We start from the raw sequence: 13,676 nt of genomic DNA on the forward strand, positions 1-13,676 counted from the left end.
AGGACCTCACACATGAAAATGAAATATCAATTAAATTAATTTAAGTGACAACATTTCTGATGTGTGAACACTATTCTTATCTTGGCTTTATACAAAAGCTCTTTTTCCAGGCTTTGTTGGGTTTTTAGAGGGTTGATGAATTTGTGTACTTAAGTTTTCTAGCTGATTTCGGTACAGTTCAGTGGCTTGAAGAGAATCTCCTCCATTTATATGATTTGCGATCTGTTTCAGTGCTATTCGTCTCTGCCTGTTTATGCTATTGCGAACTTTTTGGACAAAAAATGTATGTGAACAGAAAAGAATGGAAACACAGAGATTTCTCCTGTTTCCATGATTCCCATACCAAGATCTTTATAACCTCTTCATGATTTTAGTAAATGGTTTTTCCCCCAGTACTGGTGATTTCCATTACTTGAGCACTATTGTTCGGGTCTATGATAGATACAGGGTCAAAATAGATATACAAAGTGATGAGGAATTATTTAAAAGTCAAAATGTAGCTAAGTTTAGGAATGTGAGTTATAAGTTTTTTACTTTGACTCTTTATTTTTTTTTTTTTTTGAGACAGAGTCTCATTTTGTTGCCCAGGCTAGAGTGAGTGCCATGGCATAAGCCTAGCTCACAGCAACCTCAAACTCAAGCAGTCCTGCTGCCTCAGCCTCCCGAGTGGCTGGAACTACAGGCATGCCCCACCATGCCCGGCTAATTTTTTCTATATATATTAGTTGGCCAATTAACTTCTTTCTACTTATAGTAGAGATGGGGTCTCGCTTTTGCTCAGGCTGGTTTCGAACTCCTGACCTCGAGCAATCCGCCCGCCTCAGCCTCCCAGAGTGCTAAGTACTTTGACTTTTGATGGATTCAGTTCAATAAAGACGGTGATATAGGCCAGGCGTGGTGGCTCACACCTGTAATCCTAGCACTCTGGGAGGCCAAGGTGGGAGGATCACTTGAGCCCAGGAATTTGAGGCTGCAGTGAGCTAGCATGATGCCACTGCACTCTACTCAGGGCAACAGAGCAAGACTCTGTCTCAAAAAAAAAAAGTGATACAAATTTGCAGTCAAGTATTGATGGTGAAAAAATAGGTTTATGAAATGATGACCATTCTTAAGAAGTTACTTATAATGAGATTCTAATTAGACTTCTTTTTGTAATTTTCAGTTGTACAAAGAAATTGAAATCTGTCCGAAAGTCACCCAGAGCATCCACATTGAGAAGTCAGATGCCGCTGCCGACACTTACGGTATGTTTATTTTTCTTCCATCTTTGGTGTTTGTGTTTTAAGTTAAGACATTTCCTGGGTAAAGGTGCACTTATTTACAATTCATTCAAATGCCTTTGGGTCATGTTAAAACAGATACAGCCTACCTGGCTTCTATGCTCTGCGGAGCAGTCAAACCAGAAAAAGAAAAGAAAGAGATTTACCCGGGGTACAATGAAGACTTCTGCCATAAATTCCATAATTTTAATCATTGGGGCTCTTCTGTCGCAAAAAGGAAATGGGTATAGTGGGAGTAGATTATTTTGTCTGTCAAAAGACAAAGTCACAACAAATTTATAGATCTGATTGGCTTTTATTTGCAATTCATGAATGGGGCAGCCTCGGTTCTACAAAATAAAATAAGCACTTTCCCTGGTCGGTGGCAGAACAGTGAGCTTTGTAAGGTGGGAAGAAGGAAAAAGAAAAATAGAAAAAAAAAACCAAAAAAACCTGATTGGTTCACATCAGGCTACTGCCAGGTTACTTCTTTGTCAGGGTTAAAGCAGAGGGTGACTTCCTTGTCATGCTAACTCAGGTAGACTAGAATCTCTTATTTTCAGGAAAAACTGATCTGTTTGGGGCTCTATCTGCTTCCTTAAAGTTTCAGATTGATAGCATTTAGCACGAGTGACTCCATTATGGTTTGGTCTGGTCTATTGGGGCCTAGTGCAGTAGTTCAGTCCAAAATTATGGCCTCCTATAATTTTTGTTTAACATATATAACGATGTATCTTAGTAATGTAGGGATTATCTTTTCACATCCCTCTCCTAAAAACATATGCATTATCCTCCCTTCCCCACAAATAATAATGTTAAAGGAACTTACTTTGGTGTCGGGTTGGGCATCCCCAAGACCACCCCTAGGTTTGCCGATGCACTAGGAGGACTGACAGAGCTCTGCATACAGTGGTACTCAATGAAATACAACTTTTTATAGTGCAGCGATACGAAGCAAAGTCAGCAAAGGCAAAAGATGCATGCATGGCCAAAGGCTAGGGGAAACCAGGCGCGGGCTTCCAGGAGTCCTGTCTCAGTGGAGTCACGGAGAATGGGATTACCTCTCCGGGCACCAAGTTGTGACAACACGTGGGAAGTGGTGCTTCCTAGGGAAGTTCGTTAGACACTTAGTGCCCAGTGCTATTTTTGGAGGCTGGTCCCATAGGCACAATCGGCCTAGCACATACCAAAATTTCAGACTCTCAGGAGGAAAGTAGGTGTTCACCATACATCACATTGTTTGTACAAGCAGTTTCAGAACAGTCAGCCACGTTACGGTGTTGGGACCCCAGCCAAGGGCCAAACTTGTAAGCAGGCTTTTTGAAGAATAGCAGTCAGGTCTGCTGTGTTAACGCTTTTCTGCAAGGTTGTCTACATTCTGGTGTAGTTAAATATATAATCCTTTCCATATGTTTAAGACTAGTCTTCTTTACTTAGCATTACACTGCATGGCTTGAATAGTAACAGAGTTGGTGCTTGGGTAAAATAAGTGGGGAAATCCCATACTGTGCTATATCAGTCAGGAGTGGTGAGGTTAGCTGAGGTAACAAAACAGTCACCGAAGCTCAGCGAAGTGTATTTCTCACATTCACCACGCATCCTATGGGGGTTGGCTGGGACTTTATATGTTGTCCTCGCTCCATGCCCAGGCCTGGAGCAGCTGCCACCTGGGATGTTGCCTGTCACTTAGCAGAGGGGAAGGAGAGGAGGAGGTGAAGCCAGTGTGGGCTCACTCCTAATTCATTGGCCAAAGCAAGTCACTCGGTCACACCTACCTACAACGGAGCAGAGAAGTGCGGTCCTACTATATTTGTTGGATGGAGACTGAAGTTCCTGGTGGAAAAACATCAAGACCGCTACGTATTTCTCTCTGAATTTTTTTCTTTTCTCAGGAAGCAAAGAGAAATCTCAAGATTTCTCTCTGACTCAAGTTATTAAGCCTTTCAGCATTTGAAAATCTTTAAACCCTTTTGTGAACATCAGGATATTACATTCCTTCTGCACCTTCTCCCATAGACAGCCAATCTTTTTTTTTTTTTTTTTGAGACAGTCTCGCTTGTTGACCAGGCTAGAGTGAGCGCCGTGGTGTCAGCCTAGCTCACAGCAACCTCAAACTCCTGGGCTCAAGCAATCCTTCTGCCTCAGCCTCCTGAGTAGCTGGGACTACAGGCATGCGCCACCATGCCCGGCTAATTTTCTATATATATTAGTTGGCCAATTAATCTCTTTCTATTTATAGTAGAGACAGGGTCTTGCTCTTGCTCAGGCTGGTTTCGAACTCCTGACCTTGAGCAATCCACCCACCTCAGCCTCCCAGAGTGCTAGGATTACAGGCATGAGCCACCGCGCCTGGCTTGACAACCAATCTTTATCTCACAACACCCATTAGAGTATTTTGGCTAATGAAGAGAAGCTAATTTCAAAGCCCTGGCCACTTGCATTGCACCTTCACACTGTTTACTCCTTGACCTTTAAACTAAAGACACCATAAAGCTAAGAGGATGTTTTCGATGGCAAAGAATAAATGCTTATGAGAGGCATATTCTGCAGCAGAAGTGTAACCTCAGTAACTGAAGCTGTACCTGGTAGCAGGGGTATAAATACGTTTTGGGGGCCTCCAAAATCAGCTGCTCCATGGTGATTATTCTTTTTCTCTTTAGTTTCCTTAGTTTTTGTTGGTTATGGGTAAACTAGCTAGGATCAAGAGAAGGCTGAATTTCAAAGCTCTTTGACTCCAATTCTAAGATGGAGTGATTTGGGGGCTCAGAAATGGAAACGGGGCATAAAACCCCATTCTGCTTTGTATACTTTCTATACTTTTTGTTAAAGTCACCAAACTGTTCACAGAACCTGTTTACCTTTCCCCACTGAGGGTGCTATAGAGCACCAGTCATCAACCTAAAGAGTATTGTAAACAGTGCTTCTCAAACTAGCCGACATACAGAAGCAGGGTTTTTGTTTTGTTTCCATTTCCAGTCTTTCATGACCACCACTGCTTTTGTATAAAATACAAATCCCGTGCTTGGAGGCTGTGGCAATGGGAGATTGCTGTAAGAGGTTCTCAATGTTTAGTCTCTTATTTCTGTCCTTGCATCACCGTTTCCTGGACTTCACTTTAGAAAGCCTTGCTACGTACGTCTGATAATCACAGCTAAACCATTTCTTCCCGGTGCTCAGGTGTGTGTTGGCGTAAGGCATTCCAACAGCACACTGATGGAGCAGGTTAAAGAGCCCCCCCCAGGCTAAGAGACCTGGTTGCCTCTGGACTCAAAGGCTACCACGGGGTCTAAATTGAGCCTGTCTGTATCTAACATTAACACCTAACGAAGCGTGGCTTCCAGTATATATTGAGTTCAGTATATGTAAAAGCTACTAGCACAGGACACCAACGCAAAAACATCTAACAACACAGACCAAATGCTGCTTTGCATTTTAGAACACTTTAAGGAGGAAAAGATGATTCAATAATCCAACTGGCTGAACACATTTAAAGAGTTAACATTTACATAATTTCCCTCCCCTGCTCCTCCCTCCACCTCAACAATCAGGTCATTCCCAGAGCTTACTGCTGAAATTATTTAATGGATCAAATGCAGTTACATGATATGTAGACTAAGCAGGATGCCCTAGGCTGTCTTGCCATGGAAGAATGTATCACTGCAGCAACTTAGCATTCCTCTTTTCTTCTTACACTATTATATTGAGCCATGTTTCCTTATGTTGTAGGTGTCTGCACTCATCCTGTTACCTGAGTTTTCCTTGCATCCTGTCTCTAGTTTTGAGTAGTTTTCTGTTGTTTATCACGTTATATTTTTCTGTTGTTTATCACGTTATATTTTTCTGTTGTTTATCATGTTATATTTTTCTGTTGTTTATCATGTTATATTTTTCTTTGGCCATAAGTTCCAGTAGGAGGGATCTTCTGGTTGTTCATCTATAACTTTAGTCTTCTTTGTGTCTTAAGTTTGTTCATTCTCAAGGTCATTATTGCAGTTGCCACTCATGATGCCTTCCTGTCTAATTAACAAACAGCCTTCTGGTCAGTGGATACACTGATTTATGTTGAATAATCTCCCTCTGTCCCCTGTTGGCAATCATTTTGGACTGTTTTAGAGTTGTTTGCTGAGAATTAACATGTTCCCATCCTATTTAAAACAAACAAAACATACCTGACTTTGCTAATTAACTGTCAAAATCATTATATTCTTCCTCCACCTCAAAATAATCCAGCTGTAAGATGTTTAGTATTTTTCTTATATTTCTTAATGTAGGATATGGGTAGGGCCATCAGGATCCTCTGATACGAATTCCATAACACAGCTAAAGTGCTATTTACATTTGGAAATTTTCAGCTTCCACTGATCTTCCAAAAAGGAACTTAAGCCCATTATTCTTCGTTCTGTCTTCTTTCTTATCAGAGAGATTTCTCCATTAAGGAGAGAAAGTCTCACCTGCTTCTCAGACCCATACTTTGTGCCCAGTTGCCCTGTGCAAATTTCACAGTCCTTAGATGAGATGGCTCCCCCACCCTCACTCCTATTTTTAACCTTCAGATTATTAAAAAAAAAAAAAAAAAAAAGAAAGAAAGAAAACCAAGAAAAGAGGGATGGAGCAAATGAGTACCTAAACCATCTCTGTCGACTCTGTCTTAGGTGACTTGCAGGCTCTCGACATTGCCACTCCTGTGGTTGTCCTTGCAGTTAAGCAAGCTGTCCCCTGGCATCCCATTAGGGCGTTAATTTTTTTTTAATAGAAAAAAAATTTAGTCTCAGTTTGATAGGATGATGGCATTTCAGAAAGCAAATGCCTCTATTTTGATGAATCGTATCCATTCTTTCCCATGACATAGCCCTTGACTCTTTATCTGTTCTAACAGGTTAGAAAAAAAAAAACAAAAAACTTCTCTACTGAAATGCAGATAAATACACCTACGCTAAGGCTAATGTCATTTAATGGTTCATCTGTAAAAATGTTTTGATTCAGTGGGACTTCCTGAAACGTAACGTGGAAGTTAAAAGTTGCTGTTAGAATGGAATTTAAAATAAGAGAATGAAATGAAGACTTTGGAAAGTCCTCAGAGTGGCTTTGTGCTAATTCCCCACCTGGGGGACTTACAGCACCAGAGAGGGCGGTGGCAGTTGGCAGTTCCGCCTACGTGCGGTTATCCATTTCCTATGAACTAAACACAAAGCCACGTGTTCATTATGCCATGGCCTAAAAAGTCTCCATGACTCCCTGGATCCCAGTCTTGTAATTAATTATTCTGGTTTTTGTTGGCCTGATTTTTAAAACCACTATCTCCTTTACCCTCACTCAGCATTAATCAGGTATCTATATTGTGTGGTGATTTTTCTCGCAGGAGACTGACTAGAAACAGAGGTGACCAGGGCTTGTAAGCCTAGGATTGGGAGCCCCCAGGATCCCAAAACCACTTAGAATATGGGCCTTGCTGTGCCTCCTTTCTGAAGGATGTAGCACAGCCCTAGGTTAATTAACTAATGGGCTTCGAGGTCTGGAAGCCCGGACAAATATAAGATAATCTTATGATCAGATACTAGTAGAGTGTGAATTCAATTACAGTTTCAATGTGATATGGGATTTGTAAAGTGAGTTTGCTTTTTATCCCTGTTTGCAGAATTTTATTAAATTAAAGCAGTGTCTATATAGCAACACATATGGATGAATACACACCATAAAACAGTACAGTTGTGGCTGGTCGTGGTGGCTCATGCCTGTAATCCTAGCACTCTGGGAGGCCTAGGCGGGCGGATTGCTCGAGGTCAGGAGTTCGAAACCAGCCTGAGCAAAAGCGAGACCCCCATCTCTACTATAAATAGAAAGAAATTAATTGGCCAACTAATATATATAGAGAAAAAATTAGCTGGGCATAGTGGCGCATGCTTGTAGTCCCAGCTACTCGGGAGGCTGAGGCAGGAGGATTGCTTGAGCCCAGGAGTTTGAGGTTGCTGTGAGCTAGGCTTATGCCGCGGCACTCACTCTAGCCTGGGTAACAAAGCAAGACTCTGTCTCAAACAAAACAAAACAAAACAAAAAAAACCCAATACAGTTGTAACATATCCTAGGATGTAGATTTGGTGAAAAGGTGTAGGGGGCTCTGATGGGAGAAGCTGATCTTTCTATTTTTTGCTTTGGAGGAGGGTATGGAAAATACAAAATGATGGCATTTACTGGGAAGTGAGGTAAAACAGGATAATTTCCTTCTGTTTGAGTTGACAGGTAGGTAGTATGAAGATAGATGTACCTAGTAATATTTATTTTTACAAGTAGCAACCTCTTTTAGAATGATCTAGAAGTACATTTTTTTTCGCTTTGTTAATGGGTAGGAACAGGGAAAAGACAATCCCTCCAAACTCTAACCCAAACCACCAAACATACCTAGTTCGCAGCAGGCACTTCCTGTTGTTTGCTAAACACTCAGAAGGAGCAAGCCCTGCCATTCTGTCTCTGTGTTTCACAGGGTTTTCACTTTCTTCCGTGGAAGAAGATGGTGTTCGAAGGCTCTACGTGAACAGTGTTAAGGAAACCGGTTTAGCTTCCAAGAAAGGTAAGTCAAGGAGTGCCCTGTCTGCCTGTTTTAAATTCACTTTTGGGTTTCTCTAGCTGGTAGGTGAGGAAGATATGCCCAGAGGATTCCTGTGTAAAGAGTATTTGAATGTTGTCTCTCAGAAAACCCTTCCACGGAATGTGGATTTCCTTCCATTAATTTAGGTGTGCAAGAAATGTCACACTCTTGGAATTTGAATCTGATTCTGAGCCCATGTCCATTCTAATCATAAGTGGTCGTCCTTCTCCATCTCCTAGGGCGTGAAGTTCCTGGGGAGGGGGGGTCTTTCTGCAGCAGAGCATGGGAGAAGACCCCTCCGTGCTTGTGTCTACACTGGTCCAAGTTGACATTGGCCTTCACTTGAGCCCGCGGAGCCTTCAAACCAGATGTTCTGTTGCTTCCATTCGTGGAGGACTATTTGCAGAAGTTGAGAATGCAGGGACCCAAGATCCAGCCTTCTTGCCCCTCCCTGTGCCACACTCTACCTTTTTCCTTTCGGCCCTAAAAGGGCTCATAATGTCAGAATGCAGTTAGGGCTACATGTGGAACCCTAACTCTCCGTCCTCTTTCTAGGAGAATCTTTTCAACCTAGATTCTTTGTTCGCTGCGTTAGTTTTTTCAGGGCTACCATAGTAAATGATCACAAACTGGGTGGCTTAAAATGAAATACATTTATCCTCTCATAGTTCAGGAGGCTGGAAGTCTAAACTTATGGCATTGGCAGGATTCATTCCTCTAGAACCTCCGAGGGAAGAATTGTCTCGTACCTCTTCCTGGCTTCTGGTGGCTGCCGTCAATCCTTGGCGTTCTTTGGCTTGTGGCTGTATCAGTCCAGTCTCTGCCTAAAGTCACACGGCCTCCTTCCCTATGTGTTTCCCTGTCTTGACATGGCCTCCTTATAAGAACACTAGTCACTGGATTTAGGATTCACTCAAAACCATTATGAGTTCATTTTAACTTAATTATTTTCTGCAATATTATATAATTATGATAATATTATATATATAATTATATCTGCAATATATATCTGCTCCTATTTCCAAAGAAGGTCACATCCTGACATTCTGGGTAGACGTGAATTTGGGGGGGATGCTATTTAACCCACTGTATTCACCGTGAACAAATGGGACAGGTAGGTAGGGCTTGAAATCCACCTTTGTTTCTTTCTTCTTGCTGTGGAATGTGTAGTTTCATCCAGGCAGTGGCAAACTCATACCTGTTGAATGTCAAAGACCGACACATTTGGGCCAGTTGTGCCTAGATGTAGTTACTTAAGTCAGTTTTGCTAAAGACCGTTGAATAGATCCGTTGGGAAATGACTGACTGCTCATCTTCAGCACTTCCTTTCCTGCTCTGGTGCAGCTTAGTTCTGGGTGGTTCGTGGCTGGCAAGCTACCCACGTGGGTTATTTTGCCCTGTGCTAGAAACATTGGAGGAGCAAACCCCGCAGACTTGGCCATGTATAGAAATGGCAAAAGTGTGACAAATGGGAAATAAAAGTCAAAATCATTTATCGGCTGCCAAGTGTCATAGGGAAAGATTTTCCTTCCACGTTTTCTAGGCCATAGGCAGCCTGGGGCCAGAGTCTGACACATTCACTGAGCTGTATCTCAGCTAAGAGCAGAGATGACAGGGTTTATTCCCCTTTAAACCCAGAGACTGATTTTTATCTCTTGCAGTGCGATGAGTGTGCCAGTTGGCGTGGCACGGGGGTGGGGAATCTGCACCCTGGTTTCAGTCACATCCTGTTTTAGTTCTTTGCATCTGAGAACCGTGGTGTTAGGTGAAAACGAATGGTCGTCTGCACCAGCCCCATTGCCCCATGGAGCACAGATCTCCACAGAGGCGAGAGCAATTCCCGTTTTGTCCTCCTCGTCCACAAACGAAGATATTTGGGGTATTTTATGTTAAATTTACCCTTTAAATGAAGACCCCTCCACACCCCACAATGGAAAGCTTGCTGTGTATGGATCATACAGTCTCTTTGTGGATATCTGATTATAAAATCTCCTCCTCCTCCAGCTTCTATCTAGGTTTTGCCTGATTCTTCTTTCTAGCCACCTTTTTTTTTTTTTGAGACAGAGTCTCGCTTTGTTGCCTGGGCTAGAGTGAGTGCCGTGGTGTCAGCCTAGCTCACAGCAACCTCAAACTCCTGGGCTCAAGCGATCCTCCTGCCTCGGCCTCCCGAGTAGCCGGGACTACAGGCATGCGGCACCATGCCTGGCTAATTTTTTGTCTATATGTATTAGTTGGCCAATTAATCTCTTTCTATTTATAGTAGAGATGGGGGTCTTGCTTTTGCTCAGGCTGGTTTCGAACTCCTGACCTCGAGCAATCCTCCTGCCTCGGCCTCCCAGAGTGCTAGGATTACAGGCGTGAGCCACCGCGCCCGGCCTCGCCATCATATATATCCATCGTATTATAACAGCTAAGTCTTTTTCTTTTCCAGATTTACTACTTCCAAATTTTTCAGCCATTCATTCATTGCCCTTTGGACACAAGGTGCCACTGTCCGTGTTAAAATGACCAGAACGTGGTGCAAGCAGGGAGAGGCTTCCTTGAATCTGAATATCCCGTTTGCATTAATTCAGCCTAAGTTTGTTTTTTCTATTATTGTGAGCCACATTGGGCTTTTGGCTTGTAACAAGCTGATGGTTAAGCCCCAGAGTCACTGTCCTACTGACTCCCCTCCACATATAAACTGCTTGAAGTTGGACCTCATGTTGGTTATACTTGTAGAATTGACTTTTTGAACCTAAGTGTGTCATTTTACACTTACTGCTGTGCAACTTGGGCATGTTTGTTTTGGCCCATTGTTCTACTCTTGGAGTCATCTCAGAGCTATTTGTTGTCATCTTAGTTTTTCCTGATGGTTACACGGGACAGAGCCCCGTCAAGAAAGGCGTGTGTCACATTACTCTGGATTGTCACACAACTTGTCTGTGGTCAGCTGGGGATTGTTTCTGAGCAGGCTATGATTTTTTGGTTAGAAAGAAAAGTTTTCCTCTTTCTTGGACCAAACATTAATAACAAGAGTTGACGTCTATTGAGTATCTTCAGTGTTCCAAGGGCTATGCTAAGAGTTTTACATGGATTATTTTATTTCATCTCCTTTAACCCATTTATCCCTTTTACGTATGAGGAAACTGAGGCTGGGGGAGCTTTGATATCATGCCCACGGTCACAGAGAAGCTGCGACAGAGAGACCCTGACGTGTCACGATGTTGCTCACAGCTGTTGGATGTCCTTATTCGTCCTGAGAAAACTCTGGCAGGTGGCCCCCTGTAGTAGTTTGCTAGGGCTGCCGTGACAAAGTAGCACACACCGGGTGGCTTCAAGCAACAGAAATGTATTTTGTCACAGTCCTGGGGGAAGCCAGAAATCTCGAATCAAGGTGTCCGTATGCCATGCACCCTTCTAAGGCCGAGGAGAATCCTTTCTTGCCTTTTCCAGTTTCTGGTGGTTCCAGAAGTTCTTTGACTTGGGGCCGAGTCACTCCAGTCTCTGCCTCCATCTCCGCACGGCCTTCTCCTTTCATTGTCTCTGTTCTGTGTATCTCTTGCAAGGACTTTTGTCCGGGGGCCCTCGGATAATCCATGGTGATCTTATCTCAAGATCCTTAACTTCATTATAACTAGACAGGTCCTTTTTCCAAATATATCTGTGTTCACAGCTTCTAGAACGTAGACATATGTTTTGGGGGACCACCGGTCAACCTACTACACTCCTACTCTGCCAGTCATATAAACCTTGCAACTTCTTTTTTTAAAAAAAAAAAAAAAAAGAAAAAAAGAAAACCTCATAGATGTTTTGGTTTTTAAGTCCATTTCTCCTTATATTACCTCCCTAGTATCTTACCAAAAAAGGACGGTCTCCAAGAACACTAAACAGAAAAAGAACAAAAAATAAAATCCTGTTTTTCACATGTAGAAATTTTGTTTTGACAATTCAAATATTGTGATGCCAAAATCTTTTACCTCCCAGAATTTTGCCTCTGATAACGGAGGAAAACATTCTCATTTCCATTTCATTCCCTTCCCACCCATAATGTTTCTTGGAGCATTTCATGACAGAAAATTGATTTTAAAATATTTTGGAAACCCGAGTGAGGACAGCCAGGGTGTGTGACTCAGTGAGGTTGGGAAGTGAGAACTTCTCTGTAGAATCACTTTTTTCTGCAGAATTCGGGTGGAATGTGTGGATACATGAGGGGCTGGGTCACTTCTCATTTCTTTAATTCCTCGTTTGTCTGTGCCATTCACTCACTTCCTCTTTCCAGTTTGTTCTTCTACATAAGTGTACAAAATAAGAAGTTGGACTCCCTTTCCCTTCCTAGCTGAAAGAATACTCAATTGCCTTTTGTGTTCTTCCTCAACCTCTCCCTTTCTCGAGCTGTGCAGTGTCCTTTGAATACTTTGGTTTGAACTGCGCCAGCATCTCAGCTTCCTGTTCCCCTAGGCTGGGCTTGTTCCTTTGCGTCGCACACTTTTGCAACTTCCCAGCACGCTTTGCAAAAGTAGCAACCTTTTGGGGACCAAAATATATCCACCCCAAGATGCTGTTGTAGGTAAAAGAGGGAAAAAAGGGCAAAAATGATCACAGTGGGCTCTGTAAACTGTTGTCTCTAAATGTATTTGGAGTAAGACAACCTCCCGTCTGTAGTCGCAGCCAGAGGAAATGCATTGCATTTTGATTCCATAGAAATGATCAACAGACATTAACTGGCTGTGCCACAAGTGTTCGCTGTGGCACGAGCACCCACGAAACATGCTGATCGCAGTAATCAGAGGCGCTTCCATTTCTTCCCATCAAAATTATAGGAAGGTAGCCAGAATTAGCATGTGTGAAGAGAAGCTGGCAGATGCTTGGAACACATAGCTTAAAGCAGGAATAAATTTGTTTGATTGATGTGTTGGGGACAGGCTAAGCACGCCGTAACCTCCAAGTCTAGAACCTTCCGAACCTCCTGCACCTGAGGCTCCTGTGGACCTCCTGCGATCGCATTTGAGCACTGCAGCCTCTTTGCTGCAGCAGCACCTGCGGCTGTGAGCCCCACAGCAGGAGGGCTCGGCGTGCCCTTTTACAGCAGAGCTTCTAAGCTGTTGTGTTCTGATTGTGCGTGTAAAATTAAAAAATTTCCATCTTGCGTTGGCAGGTCTGAAAGCAGGAGATGAGATTCTTGAGATCAATAATCGCGCTGCAGGCAGCCTCAACTCATCTATGCTCAAAGATTTCCTCTCGCAGCCCGCCCTGGGCCTCCTGGTGAGGACCTACCCTGAGCTGGAGGGGGGAGCGGAGCTGCTGGGGAGCCCGCCCCACCGAGTGGACGGCCCTGCAGACCTCGGCGAGAGCCCCCTCGCCCTCCTCACCAGCAACCCAGGTACGTCTGTGCAGGCTGCCGGGGGCGAGGCTGAGCTCCGTGCAGCCACGGCCCGGGAGTTTGTCACGCAGCTTGCATGTTTCAGGGTGGACTTCTTTGGTCTGGCAGGTGGTGTTAAAATGTGAGATTGAAAGGGGCCGATTACTACCGTGTGCTTCCTGTTGAAATTCAAAGGGGCAGGAAATGTTTTTTTTCTCATGGAATAACAAATCTACTTGTCACCCACGGAAAGCCTGATAATGCTTCTGCTGTTGTTCATTTTGGAGAAAGGCGAGTGCTTAGAGGCCACTGTCTGTTGGCCCCGGATAGATTTGGAGACACAGAAGTGTGGGAATCATATAAGATGCTGAGACTCAGAGTCCTCCCCTGCCTTCCCTGTCACCATCCCCCAAAACCACCAGCCCCGCTGTTCCTACTGCGTGGGGGAAGGACGGGAGTTGGCGTGCCCGAGTGGGATGCGTGCACAGCTCTT

General features: G+C 43.6%; 1 protein-coding gene across 3 annotated transcripts in view; it reads left to right on the top strand.

Annotated features, from left to right (window-relative positions):
• Window positions 1-13,676, top strand: part of TIAM1 (TIAM Rac1 associated GEF 1) — a 360,609-nt gene that overhangs the window by 291,527 nt on the left and 55,406 nt on the right. For all 3 annotated transcript variants that reach the window (XM_076000522.1, XM_012780925.3, XM_012780924.3), the window contains 3 exons: window positions 1,163-1,244; window positions 7,738-7,824; window positions 12,980-13,204. In XM_076000522.1, coding sequence (XP_075856637.1) covers window positions 1,163-1,244; window positions 7,738-7,824; window positions 12,980-13,204 — 394 coding nt within the window. The remainder of the gene's footprint in view (window positions 1-1,162; window positions 1,245-7,737; window positions 7,825-12,979; window positions 13,205-13,676) is intronic.

The sequence above is a fragment of the Microcebus murinus genome, chromosome 1 (genome assembly GCF_040939455.1).
Source record: "Microcebus murinus isolate Inina chromosome 1, M.murinus_Inina_mat1.0, whole genome shotgun sequence".
Taxonomy (NCBI): Eukaryota; Metazoa; Chordata; class Mammalia; order Primates; family Cheirogaleidae; genus Microcebus; species Microcebus murinus.